Genomic DNA, 26,514 nt, shown 5'->3' on the forward strand with positions numbered 1-26,514 from the left:
GTGTGTGTGTCAATATGCATACCACCTGGTATAGAGGTCCTGGATGGCAGGGAGCTCGGCCCCAGTGATGTACTGGGGACATCTGCACCACCCTCTGTAGAGCCTTCCGATGCGGTGCAATTGTCATACCAAGCAGTGATGCAGCCAATAAAGATTATCTCAATGGCGTAGCTGTTGAACTTGATCTTATTGGCCATGACAAATATTATCAACCTCCTGACTGTGCTGGTGTAAGAGGAACATGTTAAGTAATTGGTGATTTGGACACAGAGGAACTGAGTCCAATTCAGAGCAAACTTGATGATGGTGTTGGAATTGTGCATGGCCAGACAGTTGTGGGTGAACAGGCGGTACAGAAGGGGACTAAGAACACGCCAATGAGGGGCCCCCATATTGAGGGTCAGCGTGGCAGATGTGTTGTTACCTACCCTCACCACCTAGGGATGGCCAATCAGAAAGTCCAGGATCCAGTTGCAGAGGGAGGTGTTCAGTCCCAGGGTTCTGAGCAAGTCATATCAGCTTTCTAAACATCATCCTTACCAATATCATCCTGCTTCCTCCATTGATCATGTTCATGATTATGGTCGTATAGAAGAGTTCACAGAGTAACCTAATACTACACAAGCACATTCAGCCGGTCTGTGTAAAGACCTGTTCCTGAGGTACTAGCCACCCAAGATTACACAAAACAGAAACAAGGACAGACGTTTTACTTTATTATAATAAAAGTATCTGAATACAAAGTACATTCACAGGTACTGTACTTCATACGGACTGCCCACAGACTCACCACATGGACTGCCCAGACTCACATGGACTGACCAGACTCTAGCACCAGTTATCATACAGACACAAGAGACTAGGTTCTGCTAGATGCTCCCACTACAGTTATTGTCATTGCATTACTCGACCATCAACTATTCAAAAAACAGGAAAATCATCAGATATTAATGAATATGTCTTAAAAGCAAATGTGTCTTTACACCATTACCCCATGTCCCATAAACACACCATATACTATAATAAATACTGTTTACAATAGTTACATAAATACAAATTTCTGGTCGAAAGAGGTGCAACATGGAGAACTAAGAAGCTGCTTTCCATGTAGGATTATTCTTTTGAACCAGTCTTCAGTTGACTTTCCTTCTGTATATGTTTTATTTCATGATTACATGAGCTGGTTCTGTCTAATGGAACAGAAGGACTGGTGTCAGCATGTTAGATAAAGCTGCACTGGCCCACTGTGTCTGTGCAAGTGAGTTTCGGTATAGCCAGACAATCTAATTACTGAATTTAGGATTTTATACATTTTTTCCCCATTATGGAGCTGCTCTCCATTTGGGTGTGTGAATGCAGTCTGCCAGCCCGACCAAGGTCTCAGTCACAATAATGTTCTCATTTCAAAACAATTTTCACTTTCACTGCTTCTCACTAAGGAGAGGTGCTTTGAAAGGCGAGACTTGGCAGAAAGAAACTAGAAAAAAAGGGAGTTGATTTGGTTGAAATGTGTCTCCTCCTCTTTGAGATTATAATGTTTCACTTGCAGGAGGTGAGGAGGGTGGACGAGGGGGATTAGAGGAGGAGGGAGAGGTGAGGAGGAGAGGAGAAGGGCAATGAGAGGAGGAGGGAGAGGAGAGGAGAAGGGAAGGAGAGGGAGGTGGGGAAGGAAGGGAGGTGAGGAAGAAGGGGATTAGAGGAAGAGGGAGAGGAGGAGGAGGGGGATTAGAGGAGGAGGGAGAGGAGGAGGAGGACGAGGGGGATTAGAGGAGGAGGGAGAGGAGAGGAGAGGAGGAGGAGGGGAAGGAGGGGAGGAGAGGAGGTGAAGAGGAGAGGAGGAGAGCGATTAGAGGAGGACGGAGAGGAGAAAAAAAGGGGGAGGTGAGGAGGAGGGGGAGGAGAGGAGGATGGAGAGGAGAGGGGTAGGTGAGAAGGAGGGGGAGGTGAGGAGGAGTGGGAGGAGAGGAGGAGTGGAAGGAGAGGAGAGGAGAAGAGGGAGGTGAAGAGGCGGAGGGATAGGAAGGATTGGAGGGACAGATAGAAAACTCAAAGCAGGACTGATAGAAGGGAAGGTGACTGAGACTGAGAGTCTGTCAGGTGTTCACTGTCAGGTGTTAACTAACCTTATTGGCTGATCCAAAGCAATCTGTCCCTCTCTATCTGCTTATGGGAGTAGGTTTTAGGAGGGGGTCAGGGAAGGGGAGGGGTTAGCCAGCCAGGAGAAGAGAAGAGGGATGGGACCTACCTGCCAAACCCTGTCCTGATTACTCTGACTGTCAATCACAGACGATGAACAGACGGACAGTCACCAGGGGTAAGATTGACGGGGCAGAGAGGAGTGGGGCTGGTAGGATGGGTTGCCCCCCCCCCCCACCCCCACCCCCCAACACATGTAGTGGAACCAGTCCAAATAAGACAAAGAAGGAGATAGCACAGTGACCGCAAAAAGACAGCCCAAAAAAGAATCCAGTTATAACGTTAGGGATCCATTAGATATTGATCCGTATGAAGAAGGCCGCAGTATCCACAGAGTATGAGTTCCGCTCCAAAAATATTTAAAAAAGAAGAGAAGGGAAATCTTAGGGAGGATGACTCAACTGCCAGTCTTGTCCTCCAAAAAGACAAAAGTTCCAGTTTTTATTTGGAGTTATCAATAACTTTTGTCAGAGTTTTTCTCCTTCTTTCGTTACTCCACAAAGGAGACTTGTACCAAGTTTCTATTTGACAGACATCAAGCGATAAAAGCAGTTCACGACCACAGGCAAATGATGGAAAGGAAAAGATCCTTTGAACTGCAGCAGAGAAAAAGCGAGTGCACTCAATCTTTTTGAAAATTTGAAGAAAAAAATATTGTGTCTTAAGGCAGTCTTTTTTGGCTGGCCCCCATCTCTTGATCAGCGCCCGATACTGCACCTATAAGAGGACAGATACGTCTTACCACTCACATAATGGAACGCATCACATTCCATGCAAAATTTCTCAAAAATGTGAGAATTCATTGAAAAAAAAATTGAGAAATGAATAAAAAGAAATGCACTTACTTATAAACAAAAAAGTATGCTACTTAAAACAGAATTCAGATACGAAAAACGGTTTAAGTTATCCAATTTACGCGTCAAAATAGATCTACTTACAATACATTCTTTATGAATTGTTTCAGTTTAATGTTACCACGATACTATGCATGCCCTATAACGATCATTAAGCCTTACAGTATGTCTGGCAATAACACAAAGTGAATACCTAAATAATGCAATATGCTCAAAATGACTGGTGCTGGTTAATATGAATCCCAGTACTGACCATAACCCAACTTCATTCAAAGATCTAGAATAGTATTGAGTCTAAATGACAACAACGGGAGACCACTTAACCTTGCATCAATAGAAAGATTACGGTGATCAACATTCAAAACCACATGCTTTCTGGGAATAGCCCATTTGTGAAGATGGCCTTTCCATTTAAGTGGGGCTCGGGTGGTGTGGTTCAATTGGAGTGATTTAAACCCTCAAAGAAGACAAAGACCCCCACTCATTCTCCATGTAATTGGTCCAGCTAGCTTGTCCTCAGGATGCACTTATGTGAGACCAATGCTTCTGACACTTTCTCTAATCGCAGACCAATGGACCTATCCAGAGAGTAAGTCATGGCTGCGTAAATACTGCAGGTACAAACCGGTGGACTAATGTTGTGTGTGTTCAACTGCATGTGTACCTTGACCAGTTGGGCAAATATGTACGCTGATTAATTGTTGAAATTAGTAATTTTCAAGTAATATCAACATGATAGAGTGAAAGTGTACAGGGGTAGTATCTCTTTGTAACTCTGCACTTCTTAATCTGGTTAAATTTAGGTCAGCTGCAGCACTGTTAGGGTGTTTGCAGGTGTTTGTGATTGTGTGGGCGAGACGCCACAATTTAATTCTAGGTAGGCTAAGGAAGCCAGTTCACATGCAAACACACATCCTCACACCAGCCAGGTCAGACCATGTACACCGGATTTTATGTTTGTTCAGGTCCCTAAGACGTATGGAGATGCCTTCAATACCGTCCACCAGGGACAACTTGATCACCTATTACCATTTTGTATGCTGGCAGCTTGGTGTTGTGGATGGCGATAGAGGAAGTATTTAAACCGCATGCTCCAGCTCAAAGGATCACTCATTATATATTTTTTATGTTTGAACTTTATCCCAAAGCTTAACCCTTACCTTAACCAGTAATACCAAATGCCTAAACTTAACCCTTACCTTAACCAGTCAGACCAAATGCCTAAACTTAACCCTTACCGTAACCAGTCAGACCAAATGCCTAAACTTAACCCTTACCTTAACCAGTCAGACCAAATGCCTAAACTTAACCCTTACCTTAACCAGTCAGACCAAATGCCTAAACTTAAACCTTACCTTAACCAGTCAGACCAAATGCCTAAACTTAACCCTTACCTTAACCAGTCAGACCAAATGCCTAAACTTAACCGTCAGGTTTTTTCTGTTTTAACCCTATCCCAAACCTTAACCCACAATTGGAATGAAGGCTTAAGTTTAGTAGTCGAAAATGTATGTTTATCCCACCCTGAAAACTGTAGTGAGACTGTGAGATCTTCTTGCTTTCACACCATCACACACACACACACACACACACACACACACACACACACACACACACACACACACACACACACACACACACACACACACACACACACACACACACACACACACACACTCAAGCGGGTGGTGAAACTGTGATGGATCCACAGGGGCCAGTAGTGGCCACGCTCAATCTGTTTTTCTTATTTCTAATCACTGGGAGATGAGCCCTTCCATAATCCTGCTCCTCACCTCTAACACGACAACAGCTGTTGGGGAGAGAGGACCCAGCCACTTCCCTCCCTCCTTCCCTCTCCACCATCTCTCTCCTCTCTCTAGCATCTGGGCGTAATGAGACACACAGCCTGACGCCGTCCCCGTTTAGCACCTCCTCTGCAGTACCTGACTCTAAAGGTTACCTCCTGCCGGGCGGGTTTGTATGACAACATCTACACTTCCATAACCTCCCATAACCCCACCAACACCTACAGATTGTGCTAGTTGTTGATCTTGCAGCTGGGTCACTGTGCAGAGTCAAAGCTCAGATACACAGAGGTAGGAGGAGGGTAACGGATCGCCAATTTTGTGTGATATGAAGACACTTTGAGATTCTCAGATTCCTGAGATTCTTTGTCATTGTGGGTTCACTACAGATATATGGAAGCTGCTGACTTGGTAGGGTATATACAGTGCTTTCGGTTTTCAAACCCCTTGACTTTTTCCACATTTTGTTACGTTACAGCCTTATTCCAAAATGGATTAAATTGTTTTCTCCCCTCATCAATCTACACACATAACCCGCAATGACAAAGCAAAAACAGATTTTTAGATATGTTTGCAAATGTATAAAAATATACAAAACTTAAATATGACATTTACATAAGTATTCAGACCCTTTACTCAGTACTTTGTTAAAGCATCTTTGGCACCGATTACAGCCTTGAGTCTTATTGGGTATGACGGTACAAGCTTGGCACACCTGTATTTGGATTCATCAGATCAGAGAATCTTGTTTTTCATGGTCCAAGCGGGCTGTCATGTGCCTTTTACTGAGGAATGGCTTCCGTCTGACCACACTACCATAAATGCTGATTGGTGGAGTGCTGCAGAGATGGTTGTCCTTCTGGAAGGTTCTCCCATTTCTACAAAGGAATTCTGGAGCTCTGACAGAGTGACCATCGGGTTCTTGGTCACCTCCCAGACCAAGGCCCTTCTCTCCCAATTTCTCAGTTTGGCCGGGCGGCCAGCTCTAGGAGGAGTCTTGGGGGTTCCAAACTTCTTCCATTGTGTTTTTGGGGACCTTCAATGCTACAAAAATGTTTTGGTACCCTTTCCCAGATCTGTGCCTCGACACAATCCTATCTCGGAGCTCTACGGACAATTCCTTCGACCTCATGGCTTGATTTTGCTCTGACATGCGTTGTCAACCTTATTTAAGCAGGTGTGTGCCTTTCAAATCATGTCCAATCAATTGAATTTACGACAGGTGGACTCCAATCAAATTGTAGAAAGATCGGAAGGATGGTCAATGGAGACAGGATGCACTTGAGCTCAATATTGTGTCTCGTAGCAAAGGGTCTAAATAGTTATGTAAATAAGGTATTTCAGTTTTATATTTTTAATAAATGTGCAAACATTTAAAAAAAATCTGTTTTCACTTTGTCGTTATGGGGTGTTGTGTATAGATTGATGAGGAAAAAACATGTATTAATCCATTTTAGAATAATAACAAAATGTGAAAAAAGTGAAATGGTCTGAATACTTACCGAATGCACCGTCATAGATCAGGGTTGGAGTGAATTTAAATTGGATAAGCAATTTATTTCAATTCAAATTGGAGAAGAGATTTATTTCAAATTCAAATTACTTCCTGAATTGAGTCTTGAATGTGAATTGACCCCCACCCAAATATAGATAAATGTATGGTCATACAAATATAACTTAGCGTCCTGTCTGCTTTCCATTTACTGAGCAATAAAGTTGACTTTGTCTATCCTGATTCAGTATCCATGGCTACCTGCTTTGACTGAGCTTTCACCTCAGAATTGAGACAGCAATCAAAAACCTTGCTGAGTAGTAAACAAGAACATATTGGGCTCTAGACACAGATGTTTTGGCAAAAAATCAATCAAGTCTTCTCAGAAATGATTTGATGTAGAAATTGGGTTTGATGGAAACCCTGTGAAAATAACCCTCTGGCAATATCTAAAAATGATGCTCTCAAGAGTTATTACATTTGCCATTACTTTGATAAAGTTATCTTGTGCCCGATCTCTCTCTCACACACACACACACACACACACACACACACACACACACACACACACACACACACACACACACACACACACACACACACACACACACACACACACACACACACACACACACACAGACACAAACACACACACACACACACACACACACACACACACACACACACACACACTTAATTGCGTAGGCTGTAGATGACGCACACAGTTAGCACTAAATGCTAAATATTGACTAGTATACAACAAAATACATTTACAGAGAATGTCTGAGTCATAACATATAAACAACAAAGACACAACGTTATAATACCTTCAACAACTACATACTGCTGCGATAAACCGGTCAACGATGAAAAACTGCTATAATTCCTCCAACAATATCATACTGCTATAACAACTCCAACAATATCATGCTGCTATAACAACTCCAACAATATCATACTGCTATAACACCTCCAATAATATCATACTGCTATAACACCTCCAACAATATCATACTGCTATAACACCTCCTACAATATCCTACTGCTATAACACCTCCAGCAATATCATACTGCTATAACACCTCCAACAATATCATACTGCTATAACACCTCCAACAATATCATACTGCTATAACACCTCCTACAATATCCTACTGCTATAACACCTCCAGCAATATCATACTGCTATAACACCAACAATATCATACTGCTATTACACCTCCAACAAAGACCTACTGCTATAACACCTCCAACAATATCATCCTGCTATAACACCTCCAGCAATATCATACTGCTATAACAGTAGGTTACTGCTACGTGCTTCTACACCTGCATTGCTTGCTGTTTGGGGTTTTAGGCTGGGTTTCTGTACAGCACTTTGAGATATCAGCTGATGTACGAAGGGCTATATAAATAAATTTGATTTGATTTGATTTGATAACACCTCCAACAATAAAATACTGCTAAAACACCTCCAAAAATGACATACTGCTATAACACCTCCAACAATAAAATACTGCTAAAACACCTCCAGCAATGACATACTGCTATAACACCTCCAACAAAGCCATACTGCTTCAACACATTCAACAATGACATACTTATATAACACCTCCAACAAAGACCTACTGCTATAACACCTCCAACAACGACATGCTGCTGCTATATCACCTCCAAGAATGATGCCTAATGTAAGCCTTTTTAAAATTATGATGAATTATAAAATTTTTATTAAAATTTCCAATACACTCCATGACCAAAATATGTGGACACCCATCAAATTAGTCATTTTGACTATTTCAGCCACACCCGTTACTGTAAGGTGTATTCATTTGAGCACACAGCCATGCGATCTTCATAGACAAACATTGTTAGTAGAATGGCCCGTACTGAAGAGCTCAGTGACATTCACTGTGGCACCGTCATAGGATGACACATCTCCAACAAGTCAGTACATCAGATTTCTGTCCTGCTAGAGCTGCCCCGGTCAATTGTAAGTGCTGTTATTGTGATGTGAAAACGTGTAGGTGACACAACGGCTCAGCTACGAAGAGGTAGGCCACACAAGCTCACAGTACAAGACCGCGAGTGCTGAAGCTCATAACGGGTAAACATCGTCTGTTCTCGTTTGCAACAGTCACTGCCCAGTTCTAAACTGCCTCTGGAAGCAACGTCGGAATAAGAACTGGTCGTCGGGAGCTTCATGAAATGGGTTTCCGTGGCCGAGCAGCCGCACACAAGCATAAGATCACCATGTGTAATGCCAAGCATCTGCTGGAGTGGTGTAAAGCTTGCTGCCATTGGACTCTGGAGCAGTGGATCACGCTTCACCATCTGGCAGTCTGAAAGACAAATCTGGGTTTGGCGGATGCCAGGAGAACGCTACCTGTCCTAATGAATAGTGCCAACTCCAAAGTTTGGTTCGGACTAGGCCCCTTAGTTCCAGTGAAGGGAAGTTTTAACACTAGAGCAGACAATGACATTCTAGACGATTCTGTGGTTCCATCTCTCTGTCAACATGTATTTTTTTATCTTTATAAAATAGATCGGTGTGGAAGAACGTGCCTGTCCTACACAGAGCCCTGACCTCAACCCCATCGACAATCTTTGAGATGAATTGGAACACCGACTGCTAGCCAGGCCTAATCACCTAAATTCAGTGCCCGACCTCACTAATGTTCTTGTGTATCCCCACATCAATGTTCCAACATATAATGGAAAGTCTTCCCAGAAGAGTACAAGCTGTTATAGCAGCAAAAGGGGGAGCAACTCCATATTAATGCCCATGATTTTGGAATGAGACGTTTGACGAGCATGTGTCCACATACATTTGCCAATGTAGTGTAGATACAGTGCCTTGCGAAAGTATTCGGCCCCCTTGAACTTTGCTACCTTTTGCCACATTTCAGGCTTCAAACATAAAGATATAAAACTGTATTTTTTTGTAAAGAATCAACAACAAGTGGGACACAATCATGAAGTGGAACGACATTTATTGGATATTTCAAACTTTTTTAACAAATCAAAAACTGAAAAATTGGGCGTGCAAAATTATTCAGCCCCTTTACTTTCAGTGCAGCAAACTCTCTCCAGAAGTTCAGTGAGGATCTCTGAATGATCCAATGTTGACCTAAATGACTAATGATGATAAATACAATCCACCTGTGTGTAATCAAGTCTCCGTATAAATGCACCTGCACTGTGATAGTCTCAGAGGTCCGTTAAAAGCGCAGAGAGCATCATGAAGAACAAGGAACACACCAGGCAGGTCCGAGATACTGTTGTGAAGAAGTTTAAAGCCGGATTTGGATACAAAAAGATTTCCCAAGCTTTAAACATCCCAAGGAGCACTGTGCAAGCGATAATATTGAAATGGAAGGAGTATCAGACCACTGCAAATCTACCAAGACCTGGCCGTCCTTCTAAACTTTCAGCTCATACAAGGAGAAGACTGATCAGAGATGCAGCCAAGAGGCCCATGATCACTCTGGATGAACTGCAGAGATCTAGAGCTGAGGTTGGAGACTCTGTCCATAGGACAACAATCAGTTGTATATTGCACAAATCTGTCCTTTATGGAAGAGTGGCAAGAAGAAAGCCATTTCTTAAAGATATCCATAAAAAGTGTCATTTAAAGTTTGCCACAAGCCACCTGGGAGACACACCAAACATGTGGAAGAAGGTGCTCTGGTCAGATAAAATCAAAATTGAACTTTTTGGCAACAATGCAAAACGTTATGTTTGGCGTAAAAGCAACACAGCTGAACACACCATCCCCACTGTCAAACATGGTGGTGGCAGCATCATGGTTTGGGCCTGCTTTTCTTCAGCAGGGACAGGGAAGATGGTTCAAATTGATGGGAAGATGGATGGAGCCAAATACAGGACCATTCTGGAAGAAAACCGGATGGAGTCTGCAAAAGACCTGAGACTGGGACGGAGATTTGTCTTCCAACAAGACAATGATCCAAAACATAAAGCAAAATCTACAATGGAATGGTTCAAAAATAAACATATCCAGGTGTTAGAATGACCAAGTCAAAGTCCAGACCTGAATCCAATCGAGAATCTGTGGAAAGAACTGAAAACTGCTGTTCACAAATGCTCTCCATCCAACCTCACTGAACTCGAGCTGTTTTGCAAGGAGGAATGGGAAAAAATGTCAGTCTCTCGATGTGCAAAACTGATAGAGACATACCTCAAGCGACTTACAGCTGTAATCGCAGCAAAAGGTGGCGCTACAAAGTATTAACTTAAGGGGGCTGAATAATTTTGCACGCCCAATTTTTCAGTTTTTGATTTGTTAAAAAAGTTTGAAATATCCAATAAATGTCGTTCCACTTCATGATTGTGTCCCACTTGTTGTTGATTCTTCACACAAAAATACAGTTTTATATCTTTATGTTTGAAGCCTGAAATGTGGCAAAAGGTCGCAAAGTTCAAGGGGGCCGAATACTTTCGCAAGGCACTGTAGATAGATAGATAAACAGATTACTCTAGATAGCTCTATGTCTACCAAGTGGAGCTGTACACTGTATCAATTGTCCTTGTCTTGACCAACAGTGGATCTAAACGGTGGTACACCTCCAGGGGTATCAGTCTGTGGTACACCTCCAGGGGTATCAGTCTGTGGTACACCTCCAGGGGTATCAGTCTGTGGTACACCTCCAGGGGTATCAGTCTGTGGTACACCTCCAGGGGTATCAGTCTGTGGCACACATCCATGGGTATCAGTCTCTGGTACACCTCCAGGGGTATCAGTCTGTGGTATACCTCCAGGGGTATCAGTCTGTGGCACACCTCCAGGGGTATCAGTCTGTCGTACACCTCCAGGGGTATCAGTCTGTGGTATACCTCCAGTGGTATCAGTCTGTGGCACACCTCCAGGGGTATCAGCGTGGGGACAATAAAAGGCTTTTGAGAGGCAACAACTATAACATCAACAACACTGGACAACAGACAGCGAGCTGTCAGAAGCCTCAGCGTTTGTTATCAAAAACACATTCGCCGCCATCAAATGGGGGCGAGCCACAGCACTAGATGCTTAACTCAATAATCCTGCCATGTTTCTAAAAGGCAAAGGTATCAGGGAAGAGACAAGGAAGGATTCACATGCCTGTCGGTGTCTCCATGGCAAGCTGATTGCTACCCAGTCAAGCTCAAGTTTCCGGCGCATTCAAGATATCAATTTCTCTTATGTTAGCTCTTGAAATGATCTGCTGAGGACAGTGTGCATTTACATAAACATCTCTCAACACACTATCCCAAGTGCTTTAATTCCTACAAAAGAAAAGGAGAAGGAAAACCAATGATGGTCAGGTTATTTCACAGTGTACATTGTGTTTCCTAGCGAGGTTCAATAGCACGAAGAAGCAGATGAAGTGCCTCTGCTGCATTTTCATATCAGTTTGTTGTTTGCCTTGACAAAGAAAGACGCTATGCTAAGTGAAGCGAACCAATGCTTTGAGAACCACCGCTCACTGTTAATATCGAGACAATACGATTTTCCTCCATGCTATCTTTTATTTAGGCTTTTCTTTGGTCTATATAAATCAAATAAATTGTATTTGTCACATACACATGGTTAGCAGATGTTAATGCGAGTGTAGCGAAATGCTTGTGCTTCTAGTTCCGACAATGCAGTAATAACCAACGAGTAATCTAACCTAACAATTCCAAAACGACTACCTTATACACACAAGTGTAAAGAGATAAAGAATATGTACATAAAGATATATGAATGAGTGATGGTACAGAACGGCATAGGCAAGATGCAGTAGATGGTATCGAGTACAGTATATACATATGAGATGAGTAATGTAGGGTATGTAAACAAAATGGCATAGTTTAATTAAAGTGGCTAGTGATACATGTATTACATAAAGATGCAGTAGATGATATAGAGTACAGTATATACATATACATATAAGATGAATAATGTAGGGTATGTAAACATTATATTAAGTAGCATTGTTTAATGTGGCTAGTGATATATTTTACATCAATTTCCATCAATTCCCATTATTAAAGTGGCTGGAGTTGAGTCAGTGTGTTGACAGCAGCCACTCAATGTTAGTGGTGGCTGTTTAACAGTCTGATGGAAGCTGTTTTTCAGTCTCGCGGTCCCAGCTTTGATGCACCTGTACTGACCTCGCCTTCTGGATGATAGCGGGGTGAACAGGCAGTGGCTGTTTGGTGGTTGTTGTCCTTGATGATCTTTATGGCCTTCCTGTGACATAGGGTGGTGTAGGTGTCCTGGAGGGCAGGTAGTTTGCCCCCGGTGATGCGTTGTGCAGACCTCACTACCCTCTGGAGAGCCTTAAGGTTGTGGGCGGAGCAGTTGCCGTACCAGGCGGTGATACAGCCCAACAGGATGCTCTTGATTGTGCATCTGTTGAAGTTTGTGAGTGTTTTTGGTGACAAGCCGAATTTCTTCAACCTCCTGGGGTTGAAGAGGCGCTGCTGCGCCTTCTTCACGATGCTGTCTGTGTGGGTGGACCAATTCAGTTTGTCTGTGACGTGTACGCCGAGGAACTTAAAACTTACTACCCTCTCAGCTATTGTCCCATCGATGTGGATAGTGGGGTGCTCCCTCTGCTGTTTCCCGAAGTCCACAATCATCTCCTTATTTTTGTTGACGTTGAGTGTGAGGTTATTTTCCTGACACCACACTCCGAGGGCCCTCACCTCCTCCCTGTAGGCTGTCTCATCGTTGTTGTTAATCAAGCCTACCACTGTAGTGTCGTCCGCAAACTTGATGATTGAGTTGGAGGCGTGCGTGGCCACGCAGTCGTGGGTGAACAGGGAGTACAGGAGAGGGCTCAGAGTTGAGGATCAGCAGGGTGGAGATGTTGTTACCTACCCTCACCACCTGGAGGCGGCCCGTCAGGAAGTCCAGCACCCAGTTGTACAGGGCGGGGTCAAGACCCAGGGTCTTGAGCTTGATGACGAGTTTGGAGGGTACTATGGTGTTAAATGCTGAGCTGTAGTTGATGAACAGCATTCTCACATAGGTATTCCTCTTGTCCAGATTGGTTAGGGCAGTGTGCAGTGTGGTTGAGATTGCATCGTCTGTGGACCTATTTGGGCGGTAAGCAAATTGGAGTGAGTCTATGGTGTCAGGTAGGGTGGAAGTGATATGGTCCTTGACTAGTCTCTCAAAGCACTTCATGATGACGGAAGTGAGTGCTACGGGGCGGTAGTCATTTAGCTCAGTTACCTTAGCTTTCTTGGGAACAGGAACAATGGTGGCCCTCTTGAAGCATGTGGGAACAGCAGACTGGGATAAGGCTTGATTGAATATGTCCGTAAGCACACCAGCCAGCTGGTCTGCACATGCTCTGAGGGTGCGGCTGGGGATGCCGTCTGGGCCTGCAGCCTTGCGAGGTTTAACACGTTTAAATGTTTTACTCACATCGGCTGCAGTGAAGGAGAGTCCACAGGTTTTGGTAGCAGGCCGTGTCAGTGGCACTGTATTGTCTTCAAAGCGGGCAAAAAAGTTATTTAGTCTGCTTGGGAGCAAAACATCCTGGTCCGTGACGGGGATGGTTTTCTTTTTGTAATCCGTGATTAACTGTAGACCCTGCCACATACCTCTTGTGTCTGAGCCGTTGAATTGCGACTCTACTTTGTCTCTATACTGACGCTAAGCTTGTTTGATTGCCTTGCGGAGGGAATAGTTACACTGTTTGTATTCGGTCATGTTTCCGGTCACCTTGCCCAGATTAAAAGCAGTGGTTCGCGCTTTCAGTTTCACGCGAATGCTGCCATCAATCCACGGTTTCTGGTTTGGGAATGTTTTAATCGTTGCTATGGGAATGACATCTTCAATGCACGTTCAAATGAACTCGCACACCGAATTCATCAATGTTGTTGTTCGCCGCAATGCGGAACATATCCCAGTCCACGTGATGGAAGCAGTCTTGGAGCGTGGAATCAGATTGGTGGGACCAGCGTTGAACAGACCTCAGCGCGGGAGCTTCTTGTTTTAGCTTCTGTCTGTAGGCAGGGAGCAACAAAATGGAGTCGTGGTCATCTTTTCCGAAAGGAGGGCGGGGGAGGCACTTTAATGCGTCGCGGAAGTTAGAATAGCAATGATCCAAGGTTTTACCAGCCCTGGTTGAGAAATCGATATGCTGATACAATTTAGGGAGTCTTGTTTTCAGATTAGCCTTGTTAAAATCCCCAGCTACAATGAATGCAGCCTCAGGATATGTGGTTTCCATTTTGCAAAGAGTCAAAAAAAGTTTGTTCAGAGCCATCGATGTGTCTGCTTGGGGGGGAATATATACGGCTGTGATTATAATCGAAGAGAATTCCCTTGGTAGATAATGCGGTCGACATTTGATTGTGAGGAATTCTAAATCAGGTGAACAGATGGACTTGAGTTCCTGTATGTTGTTGTGACCACACCACGTCTCGTTAACCATAAGGCATACGCACCCGCCCCTCTTCTTATCAGAAAGATGTTTGTTTCTGTCGGCGCGATGCGTGGACTAACCAGCTGGCTGCACGTCTCTCGAGTGAGCCATGTTTCCGTGAAGCAAAGAATGTTACAGTCTCTGATGTCCCTCTGGAATGCTACCCTTGCTCGGATTTCATCAACCTTGTTGTCAAGAGACTGGACATTGGCGAGAAGTATGCTAGGGAGTGGTGTGCGATGTGCCCGTCTCCGGAGCCTGACCAGAAGACCGCTTCGTTTCCCTCTTTTACGACGTCTTTGTTTTGGGTCGCAGGCTGGGATCCAATCCGTTGTCCTGGGTGAAAGGCAGAACACAGGATCCGCTTCGGGAAAGTCATATTCCTGGTCGTACTGATGGTGAGTTGACGTTGCTCTTATGTTCAGTAGTTCTTCCCGACTGTATGTAATGAAACCTAAGATGACCTGGGGTACTAATGTAAGAAACAACACCTAAAAAAACAAAAAACTGCATAGTTTCCTAGGAACGCGAAGCCAGGCGGCCATCTCTCTTCAGTGGCGGGGATCAGAAGCATGACGACTGTAATGGTGGTGAAATAGATGTTGATCACCCTATACTGTAGCTTCTATCCTAAAAGTTTTTAAACAAACCATAATTCATCTTGCTGAATCTATTCATCCCTTGCATGTTTTATGATAGTGAGTTACAGACATAATCCCAGCTATAGACATATTTTAGATGTATGACTCCATATCACTGTCAGGCTTTCTGGATCAAACATGCCCTTTGCTATATAGAGTGGTCGTTCTAGAGTGAATTGCTCTGAAGATGAGGCAGTTTAGAAAATGTGCACAAGAGCAATACAGAGTAGGTGGCTCCATTTGGAGAATTAAAGTGCTGTACCAACGGTAATGGAAAAAGAAAAGCAGCCGTTTATATGAGTTGTTCATACTATCTTCATCCAGTCTCTCTCTTACTGCACACCTACTGTATCCTTGAAACTCTTTTTTACTTTTTTTTGCCAAATCCTGACACTCTTTCTCTCCATCTTTTCTAAACACATCTGTCTGGTGGTTCTTTGTCTATATCTGTGCCCTCAAAGGTATCTTTCTCTTTCTGTCCATCTCTCAGTCTCTCTCTCTCTCTCTCTCTCTCTCTCTCTGTCTCTCTCTCTCTCTCTCTCTGGGCTCTGCTGGTAAGCAAGGCATATTGTGTGCACAGTGGGGTCTGAGCTAGTGTTTCTCTGAACAGTGGGAGTGATGGCAGCCGGCGGGAGCTGCCTTTGTTATTATCTCTCTGAGGTGAGAGAACACGGCGGGGACACCCTAAGGAAAGATGCTTCTGCCCAAACCTACCTTTTCCCCCTTTCTACCAGTGCCCAGAGCACCCCATTAGGCCTCACTGCATAGCTGTGTCATCACCGCAGGACCAGTGAGACACACCAGACAGGACCCACAATGACCGCTGTCTAGCTATCTGCCTGATCGTTTGAAGACAGGAGAGGTAGACATTTTAAAATCTTTTATCGTACTTGGACTTCTCATTTTGTCCAAAAAAAACAAGATGTAGACACAATCACAAGTAAATGGAGACCACAAATCCCCATATACGAATAATTTGAATGTGTAAATCTGCCCGACTACCAACCAGATATACTGAACATCTCTGATTCCTGAATGTGTCTGTCCACGACTAAAGTATAGATTTGGTCGAATAACACTATAGCTACAACAAAACAAAGCGAAGTCGCATTTCTCAATAAAATGTGCCTCCAAAATGTAGTTTCAAGTGCAGTGACGTGCACAAGGCCATGGTGTCAAGCAATTCATACAAACAAAGCCCACAATAGGTTGGAGTGACCTCATCTCTGAAATGGCTACACACAGACAAAGAAACAGAGGTGTGACTGTCACTGTTGTGTGTATGGCTGAGGGCGTCTGGATAAAAGACGAAGCTTAAGACTCGTCTGACTGCTTTTGCTCAGACACAATTACTTGGTCCTTCCTCTGTAAAATCACGTTGACTCATTCCTCTCTTTCTCAACTTTCTCAACAGTCCACAAGTTTGAATAAAAAGAAAAGTGTGATCTTTTCACAGAGACATAATAACAGCTTGGGGGTTGTTTGGCAGTACGGTCATGTCTCCATGCCTACCTCTCAGGATTCCTGCTCATTGTTTTCTTTTGGCGAGCCTCAGTACTATTTTAAAATGTGAGATTCTAGTACTTTACTGCTTTAATACCAAGGTTTGAGACTCTAGTGTATGTGTTCATGTGTGTGTGTGTGTGTGTTTGTGGTGTGTGTGTGTGTGCATGAGCAGGTCTGTACAGTGCGTTTGTGTGTGAGATGTTTGTGTTACATGAGTATAAGCATGCTTATTGTGTAAGTGTGCACCTGAGTGCATGTGTGTGCATGTGTCCATGCATGTATGCAAATGTGTGTGTGCCCGTCCCATGTGCGTATGTATTATATTATGCTTCCAAAAATAGCCCTGGACTCTAAGCCACTGCAATTAGACCAGCCATGGAGAAAATGGCAACTGCATTGTTGAATTCATTTCAACTCCACATTGATTTGGGGTTTAGCTTTATGAAATTGGAGACAGCTGCAAAAAACATTTATGCCTCTTGCTGCAATGTATTTATAAGTGACAAATTGCTATTACTCGTTTGAAGGAATCAAATGATAATGATTATGGCAGGGTGCTTGGTTCAAACCACTCTGGACACACACTTCCCTGATTTGTTTTTAACCTCTTTCTCACAGACACGTGTGCACACATACCTCCACCTCTGATGCACAGGCAGGCACACACACACACACACACACACGCGCACACACACACACACACACACACACACACACACACACACGCGCACACACACACACACGCACGCGCACACACGCACGCACGCACACACACACACACACACACACACACACACACACACACACACACACACACACACAAGTGTGAATAGGTCACATAGCGTAAGAAGGCAGCATAACTCCACACCTGGTTTGAGAAAAATGTGGTTAGTGCACAGTGCACTCTCAATCAGTGCTCCAAATTCAACCAAGAACACTCGGTTATGTGCAAGTTGGAAATAGCTTCACGTGTTTTTTGTTCCCGTTTGTTTTCTGATGAATGTAAGCCGTTATAAAGTACAGAGTGAAGCAGGGCTATATTGGCAGGAAAATATTCATTGAAATGGTGTGTATCGATTCACTGCATGAGAGAGCTAGACTGACGCAGCATGAGCACAAACAAGCACGCACGCAAGCACACGTACACACTCACCACATACACACACAAACACACACACACACACACACACACACACACACACACACACACACACACACACACACACACACACACACACACACACACACACACACACACACACACACACAGGCTGTGCTCTCCTTTCTCTGGATAAGTGTATCTGCTCCATTGACAGTTCTTGATCTGTGATGTTCCTCCCTGTAGGATTGTCAGCCACTGTAGAGACACACCTTCCTTCCCCTGACCCTCTCCTCATCTCCCCCTCCTGGAGTTCTCCTTCCCCCTGACCCTCTCCTCATCTCCCCCTCCTGGAGTTCTCCTTCCCCCTGATCCTCTCCTTATCTCACCCCTTCTGGAGTTCTCCTTCCCCCTGACCCTCTCCTTATCTCCTCCCTCCTGGAGTTCTCCTTCCCCCTGACCCTCTCCTTATCTCCTCCCTCCTGGAGTTCTCCTTCCCCCTGACCCTCTCCTTATCTCCCCCCACCTGGAGTTCTCCTTCCCCCTGACCCTCTCCTTATCTGCCCCCTCCTGGAGTTCTCCTTCCCCCTGACCCTCTCCTTATCTGCCCCTCCTGGAGCTCTCCTTCCCCCTGACCCTCTCCTTATCTCCCCCTCCTGGAGTTCTCCTTTCCCCTGACCCTCGCCTTATCTGCCCCCTCCTGGAGTTCTCCTTCCCCCTGACCCTCTCCTTATCTCACCCCTCCAGGAGTTCTCCGTGTTCAGTGTCACTCCAGCCATATTCTGGCTGAAATTAATATTCTGATGGTGGACTTCAACCATTGTTGTCTCTCCCACTGACTCTCTCCAGTTGTTCTGTAGCCTTCCCACTGACTCTCTCCAGTTGTTCTGTAGCCTTCCTCCTGACTCTCTCCAGTTGTTCTGTAGCCTTCCCACTGACTCTCTCCAGTTGTTCTGTAGCCTTCCCACTGACTCTCTCCAGTTGTTCTGTAGCCTTCCCACTGACTCTCTCCAGTTGTTCTGTAGCCTTCCCACTGACTCTCTCCAGGTATTCTGTAGCCTTCCCACTGACTCTCTCCAGTTGTTCTGTAGCCTTCGCACTGACTCTCTCCAGTTGTTCTGTAGTCCATTGAATTTCTCCTTCTGATATGCCTCTGCTTGTTTTAGTCAAGTAAAAGCAGGTTTGTGGGTTGTTTTAGTCCGGTAAAAGCACGTTTGGGGCTTTTCAAAACCAGTGGTTGTGGTTCAGGGGTCAGCTGAGAACGCGGCGGTCTCATGGGAACAATGTTCAAGGAAAAACATTCCCACTGTCAGTCTGTCTTTTAATTATTTTTTTTACCTTTACTTAACTAGGCCAAATAATTCTTATTTACAATGACGGCCTACCCTGGACGACGCTGGGCCAATTGTGCACCGCCCTATGGGACTCCCAATATCGGCCGGATGTGTTACAGCCTGGATTCAAACCAGGGACTGTAGTGATGCCTCTTGTACTGAGATGCAGTGCCTTAGACCGCTGCGCCACTCTGGAGCCTCCCTGCATGCCTGCCTCCCGCCTGTGTGTTCGTTTACTCAACTGTCTTTGTCCATCAACATGCCTGCCTGTCTGGCTGTCTCTGTGTGGGTGTGTAGGTCAGGGAAACAGAGCCCAGTGTGAGAGGGGCTTGGCAGGGCAGTGGAGGCCTGCAGGTAGCCAGACACCACACAGCATGGCTCAGGGCAAACCATAGAGAGATATTCAGAGATGTGCCAATGCAGCAAGTCAGAGGCAGTCAGAAGCAGTCAGAGGCAGGGACATATGACTGATGGGAGCTGGTACTGGAGTGAACTATCATGTCTTGTAAAAAACTTTTATCATAGAGTCACTGCAAATCTGCTCCTCAGTCACAAAACAACAATTTCACTACCTCTTAAAAGCAGCAGGATAGGTATAAGCCTTCTTGTCCTTTAGGTTTAGTGGAGCTTCCACCATTTTTCATTCATTTCCTAAATATTTACCAACACAGAACGGGGTAGGGGACAGAGACGAAATCTTGGGATTGTTTTTGTACTGAGCTATGGCTCTGTTTATTCTCTGAGCTAGACAACCTCTATACCATTGTCCAACACTTCCTGTTTATCTTACTTCCTGTCCAACTGTTCTGTGCTTCCTGCATTGTAAAGTAAATTGACATGCAATAGATAAAGCAAAAAAAAGTAGGATACTGATAACGTAAATCTGACCTGACGCAATAAAAAATGGCATTCAGCTGATGCTTTTAAAGGTGATGTCACAACTTCTTGAGTGACCATCCCATTCTATTAGCTGCATTTTTTTCTGTGCAGATGGCACAACTCATCCTCACCTACACTTATCAGCACTGCTTCCTGTGACTGGCCTGCATGTTGCACAGAGTGACAGACTCACACTAGAACTCTGCCACACTACGCTTCACCACACCTACCGCACGGTCATTAGGGTCGCTGGGGTTGTGCATGGAACAGCCTGCAGTCCCTGTCCATGCCTTCCCCCACAATCCCCTACAGTGGCGTAACTCAGTGCAAAAAGGACCTGCGGGCCGCTGACTGACAGGATGAATGATGCCAAGCTCTGTCACCGTGTCCCCGCTACAGAGGAGCCCTACGTCCGCATGACTGACTACTAACACAACAGCCCCTTACCACCGAGGGAGAAGAGAGCGAGGGAGAAAAAGACACAAAGAGAAACTAGGGATAGAAAGATAGAGAGTACTGGGCAGAGAGAGAGAGAGAGAGAGAGAGAGAGAGAGAGAGAGAGAGAGAGAGAGAGAGAGAGAGAGAGAGAGAGAGAGAGAGAGAGAGAGAGAGACTTAAGGGGACACATCTGGTGAGGTAGGTGGTGTTATGCTAGGATGCATGGTGTCCTGCTCTCTCTCGTCGGTAGATATAAAGAGATGACGTTGGGAGGCATGCTCCATCTGTAATGCCCAATTAGCAATGTGCTAGGCTATAAATACACACACATCTGTTTGTGTATGAGGCCCACACAAATAACCATGTGTTTAGGGGACACAGAGAAAAGACAGAGACAGAGACAGAGACACACAGAGAGAGAGAGAGAGACAGAGAGAGACAGAGAGAGACAGAGAGAGAGAGAGAGAGAGAGAGAAAGAGAGAGAGAGAGAGGGGGAGAGAGAGAGAGAGAAAAGCATATGAACATGGAAAAGTAAGGGAATGATGGGTAAAAAAGGGAAAAAAAGAATTAAATGGAGAAAATCTGAAAGATTTGAGGGAGACCGGAGGCACAGAAAGAGGGATCCTAAAAAGGAGAATAATGAGTGATGGGAGAGATCTTTGTGACCTCTGATGGAAAGTACGGAGTGGTAGTGTAATGTTGGGAATGTTTGGCATTGGCCTACTCTTGGGGAAAGGAACAGGGGAGGAGGAAGGGGGATGTGGGCCAATGTGACTACTCTTGCTCCAGGGGAGGTGAGGGCTACATAAGGGTATGAGTGGAGGGGGAGACGGGACGGGACATGGGGGCTGGATAGAAGAGGCCAGAGGCAGCCTGGTCTTCCCCTTGTCTCCCACCCTGACCCCTGGGACATCACACAATACACCCTGAATCTCTGGCCCCTGCCAGCCACATGAGTGATGTTCCAGCCAACTGACTGTCCAACCCTGTCACTGCAGGGTTGGGTTAGTGTGTGTCTCTGTCTGTGTGAGTGTGTTTGTCTCTAAATGAGTCTGTGTATGTGTGGGTTAACCATGTTCATAATCAGACAGTACCGGGACGTATGTAGTCTGGCATCAAACACTTGACAAAGATTTCTGTTTACGGTGTCCTACAAGAGAAGGCCTGTAAGTGTGTGTTCCCTGTCACGCAATTAGTGGAGATAATCGATTTTCTTTGCGTCCAAAAACATTGTTAACAGCCTGAGTTACACTGAATGTAGAAACCATTAAGAACAGCTTCCTAATATTGAGTTGCACCCCCTTTTGCCCTCAAAACAGCCTCAAGTAGTCATTCGGGGCATGGACTACACATGGTGTCGAAGCGTTCCACAGGGATGCTGACCCATGTTGACTCCAATGCTTCCAAACGTTGTGACAAGTTGATTTGATGTCCTTTCGGTGGTGGACCATTCTTGATACACATGGGAAACGTTTAAGAGTGAAAAACCCAGCAGAGTTGCAGTTCTTGACACACTCAAATCGGTGCGCCTGGCACCTCCTACCATAACTCATTCAAAGAAACTTAAATATCTTGTCTTGCCCAGTCACCCTGTAAATGGCACACATACAAAATCCATGTCTCAATTGTCTCAAAGCCTAAAAATCCTTCTTTAACCCTTCTCCTCCCCTCCATCTACACAGATTGATGTGGATTTTATAGGTGACCTCAATAAGGGATCATAGCTTTCACCTGGATTCAGCTGGTCAGCCGATGTCATGAAAGGAGCAGGTGTTCTTTATGTATTGAACACTCAGTGTATACTGCATTTGGGAAATGACCATTTGTGATATGACAGGCCATGGCAGTGGTCCCATGTTCTCCCCTTCTCCCCTCTTTTTTTCTTCCAAGATGGTGTAGCCGTTGGGCGTCTGTTTTCTTGTCCCGTCCCATCCCATGTATATATATTTTTCTTCGTATATATTTCGAATATATTTTGTATGTATTTTTTAATCTCAATTTATATCTACAGATAGAACATACTCTCCTCCAACCCAACCTCACCCAACGTGGTACGGATCTGCAACTTTTTTTACACTTTAGAACCGGAACCCACATCAGAAGCTAGCCAGCTAACTAGCTAGTAGTCAATTAGCCACTGCTAGAGGTAATCAACTTTAACTCGGGACATCAGCCAGCCTCAGCCTGGTCAGTTCCTGCCAGTCTGCACAGCTCAATATCATCCCAGAGCATTTCAGACAGCTTTTTCTCTACCACATCTCTGGATTCCTACCGCAAGCTCTGAAGCTTTACACCGAATCATCGCAGTTAGCTAGCTGCTATCCGAGTGGCTACTCCTGGTTAACGTCTCTGTACCGAAGCAAGCACCAGTTAGCCTGGAGCTAGCCCTCCCCGGCTAGCTGAAGAGGTCCATCAGCCAATTATTGGGCTACAATACCTATTTTCCCAATTGGCCTGGACCCTTTTATGCCGACACAGAGCCCCGCCATTCGATCACCACTGGTCTGCCGACATACCCGTCCGAGGAGGTTTCAACAGGCTCTTCCATCACAACGTCCCCCGAAGGCCTATCTGATAGCCTGCTAGCCCCGGCCCGCTAGCTGTCTGAATCGCCGTGTCTCCAGGTCGCCTAGCTGCTCACTGGACCCTATGATCACTCAGATACATATGCCTCTCCCTAATGTCGATATGCCTTGTTTATTGCAGTTTTGGTTAGTGATTATTGTCTTATTTCACTGGAGAGCCTCCAGACCTGCTCGATACGCCTTAGCTAGCCATTTTGATCCTCCGCCCACACATGCGGTGACCTCACCTGTTTTAAATGGTACCCTCTAGAAACAAAACCCCTCTCATCGTCACTCAATGCCTAGGTTTACATCCACTGTATTCACATCGTACCATACCCTTGTCTGTACATTATGCCTTGAATCTATTTTCCGCGCCAAGAAATCTGCTCCTTTTACTCTCTGTTCCGAATGCACAAGACCACCTGTTCTTAAAGCTTTTAGCCGTACCCTTATCCTACTAATCCTCTGTTCCTCTGGTGATTTAAAGGTTAACCCAGGCCCTGCAGCCCCTAGCTCCACTCCCATTCCCCAGGCACTCTCATTTGTTGACTTCTGTAACCATAAAAGCCTTGGTTTCATGCATGTTAAAATTAGAAGCCTCCTCCCTAACTTTGTTTTATTCACTGCTTTAGCACACTTTGCCAACACGGATGTCCTAGCCGTGTCTGAATCCTGGCTTAGGAAGGCCACCAAAAATCCTGAAGTTTCCATCCCTAACTATAACATTTTCCGACAAGATAGAACTGCCAAAGGGGGCGGAGTTGCAGTATACTGCAGAGATAGAATACAGAGTTCTGTCATACTGACCAGGTCTGTGCCCAAACAATTTGAGCTTGTAACTTTAAAAATCCACCTTTCCAGAAACAAGTCTGACACCGTTGTCGCTTGTTATAGATCCCCTTCAACCCCCAGCTGTGCCCTCGACACCATATGTGAATTGATTCCCCCAAACTATCTTCAGAGTTCATACTGTTAGTTGACCTAAACTGTGACATGCTTAACACCCCGGCCGTCCAACAATCTAAGCTAGATGCCCTCAATCTCACACAAAGTATCAAGGAATCAACCAGATGCAACCCTAAATACGTAACCATGGGCACCCTCCTAGATATCATCCTGACCAACTTGCCCTCTAAATACACCTCTGCTGTCTTCAACCAGGATCTCAGCGATCGCTGCCTCATTGCCTGCGTGTTTAATGGGTCCGCGGTCAAACGACCACCCCTCATCACTGTCAAATGCTAACTAAAACACTTCAGCAAGCAGGCCTTTCTAATCAACCTGGCCCGGGTATCCTGGAAGGATATTGACCTCATCCTGTCAGTAGAGGATGCCTGGTTGCTCTTTAAAAGTGCTTTCTTCACCATCTTAAAACCTCTTTGGTATAGGGGGCAGCATTTTCACTTTTGGATAAATAGCGTGCCCAATTTCAACTTCCTGCTACTCATGCCAAGAATATAAGATATGCATATTATTAGTATATTTGGATAGAAAACACTCTGAAGTTTCTAAAACGGTTTGAATCATGTCTGTGAGTATAACAGAACTTATGTAGCAGGCAAAACCACGAGGACTAACCATTCAGAATGATTTATTTTTGAGGTCACTGTCTGTTCATTGCTTTCTCATGAGGAAACAATATTTCTTAGGCACTTGTTTGCAGTTCCTACCGCTTCCACTGGATGTCACCAGTCTTTGGAATTTGGTTGAGGTTATTCCATTGTGCAATGAAGAAGTACAGACATCTTGGAAAAGGGTAGCGCTGACGAGAGTTGGGCAAGACTTGAAAAGTAGCGTTAGTTTCCTCTCGTCCTCTATTGAAAACAGAGAGACCAGTCTTCAATTTGATCGATTATTAACGTTTAAAAATAAGAAAAGTTGTATTACAAAAGTATTTTGAAATGTTTTGGCAAAGTTTACAGGTAACTTTTGAGATATTTTGTAGTGACTTTGGGCAAATTGGAAGCTGTTTTTTTCTGGATCAAACAAGTCAAATAAATTGACATTTTGGATATATACTGTATGGACGGAATTAATCGAACAAAAGGACCATTTGTGATGTTTATGGGACATATTGGAGTGCCAACAAAAGAAGCTCATCAACGGTAAGGCATGATAAATATTTTATTTCTGCGTTTTATGTAGCGCCTGCAGGGTTGAAATATGCTACTCTCTTTGTTTACTGTTGTGCTATCATCAGATAGTAGCATATTATGCTTTCGCATAATATGCATAAAAGCCTTTTTAAAATCTGACATGTTGGCTGGATTCACGAGTGTAGCTTTAATTTAGTATCTTACATGTGTGATTTAATGAAAGTTAGATTTTTATATAATTTTATTTGAATCTGGAGCTCTGCATTTTCCCTGGCTTTTGGCCAAGTGAGATGCGACTCTCCCCCTATCCTAGAGAGGTTAAATAAGCATGCCCCATTCAAAAAATGTCAAACAAAGAACAGATATAGCCCTTGGTTCACCCTTGACTTGACTGCCCATGACCAGCACAAAAACATCCGGTGGCGTTCTGCATTAGTATCGAATAGCCTCGCGATATTCAACTTTTTAGGGAAGTCAGGAACCAATATACTCAGTCAGTTTGAAAAAGCTAGCCTTAGCTTTCCTATCAGAAATGTCCATCCTGTAGCACTAATTCCAAAACGTTTTGTGGCACTGTAAAGTCCATGGAGAACAAGAGCACCTCCACCCAGCTGCCCAATGCACTGAGGATAGGAAACATTGTCACAACCAATAAATCTACGATAATCGATAATTTCAATAAGCATTTTTCTATGGCTGGCCATGCTTTCCACCTGGCTACCCTTACCCCGGCCAACATCTCAGCACCCCCTGCAGAAACTTGCAGAAGACCTTCACCCAATTCCAGACAGCTGAGGTTCTGAAAGGGCTGCAAAATCTGGATCCCTACAAATCAGCTGGGCTAGACAATCTGGACCCTCTCTTACTAAAATGATCCGCCAAATTGTTGCAACCACTATTACTAGCCTATTTGACCTATCTTTCTTATCATCTGAGATCCCCAAAGATTGGAAAGCTGCTGCGGTCATCCCCATCTTCAAAGGAGGACCCAAACTGTTATAGACCTATATCCATCCTGCCATGACTTTCTAAAATCTTCGAAAGCCAAGTTAACAAACAGATCACCAACCATTTCGAATCCCACCGTACCTTCTCCGCTATGCAATCAGGTTTCTGAGCTGGTCATGGGTGCACCTCAACCAGGCTCAAGGTCCTAAACAATATCAAAACTGCCATCGATAAAAGA

At 44.6% G+C, this 26,514-nt stretch overlaps 1 protein-coding gene and 1 long non-coding RNA gene across 4 annotated transcripts in view; one reads left to right on the forward strand and one right to left on the reverse strand.

Moving 5' to 3' along the window:
- LOC149978334 (uncharacterized) overlaps window positions 1-26,514 on the forward strand; it is a 1,052,250-nt gene that overhangs the window by 103,696 nt on the left and 922,040 nt on the right. The gene's annotated exons all lie outside the window — the stretch shown is intronic.
- Window positions 1-26,514, reverse strand: part of LOC110489032 (protocadherin-1) — a 388,535-nt gene that overhangs the window by 62,320 nt on the left and 299,701 nt on the right. The window contains exon 5 of one of the 3 annotated variants that reach the window (XM_036943185.2): window positions 696-2,913. The exons of the other annotated variants lie outside the window; for them this stretch is intronic. Within the exon in view, the coding sequence (XP_036799080.1) occupies window positions 2,858-2,913 (56 nt within the window). The 3' untranslated portion in view covers window positions 696-2,857. Of the gene's footprint in view, window positions 1-695; window positions 2,914-26,514 lie in introns of those variants that run through there. 3 annotated transcript variants of the gene reach the window in all.

This window comes from Oncorhynchus mykiss, chromosome 14 (assembly GCF_057628025.1).
Source record: "Oncorhynchus mykiss isolate SJ-2025 chromosome 14, ASM5762802v1, whole genome shotgun sequence".
Taxonomy (NCBI): domain Eukaryota; kingdom Metazoa; phylum Chordata; class Actinopteri; order Salmoniformes; family Salmonidae; genus Oncorhynchus; species Oncorhynchus mykiss.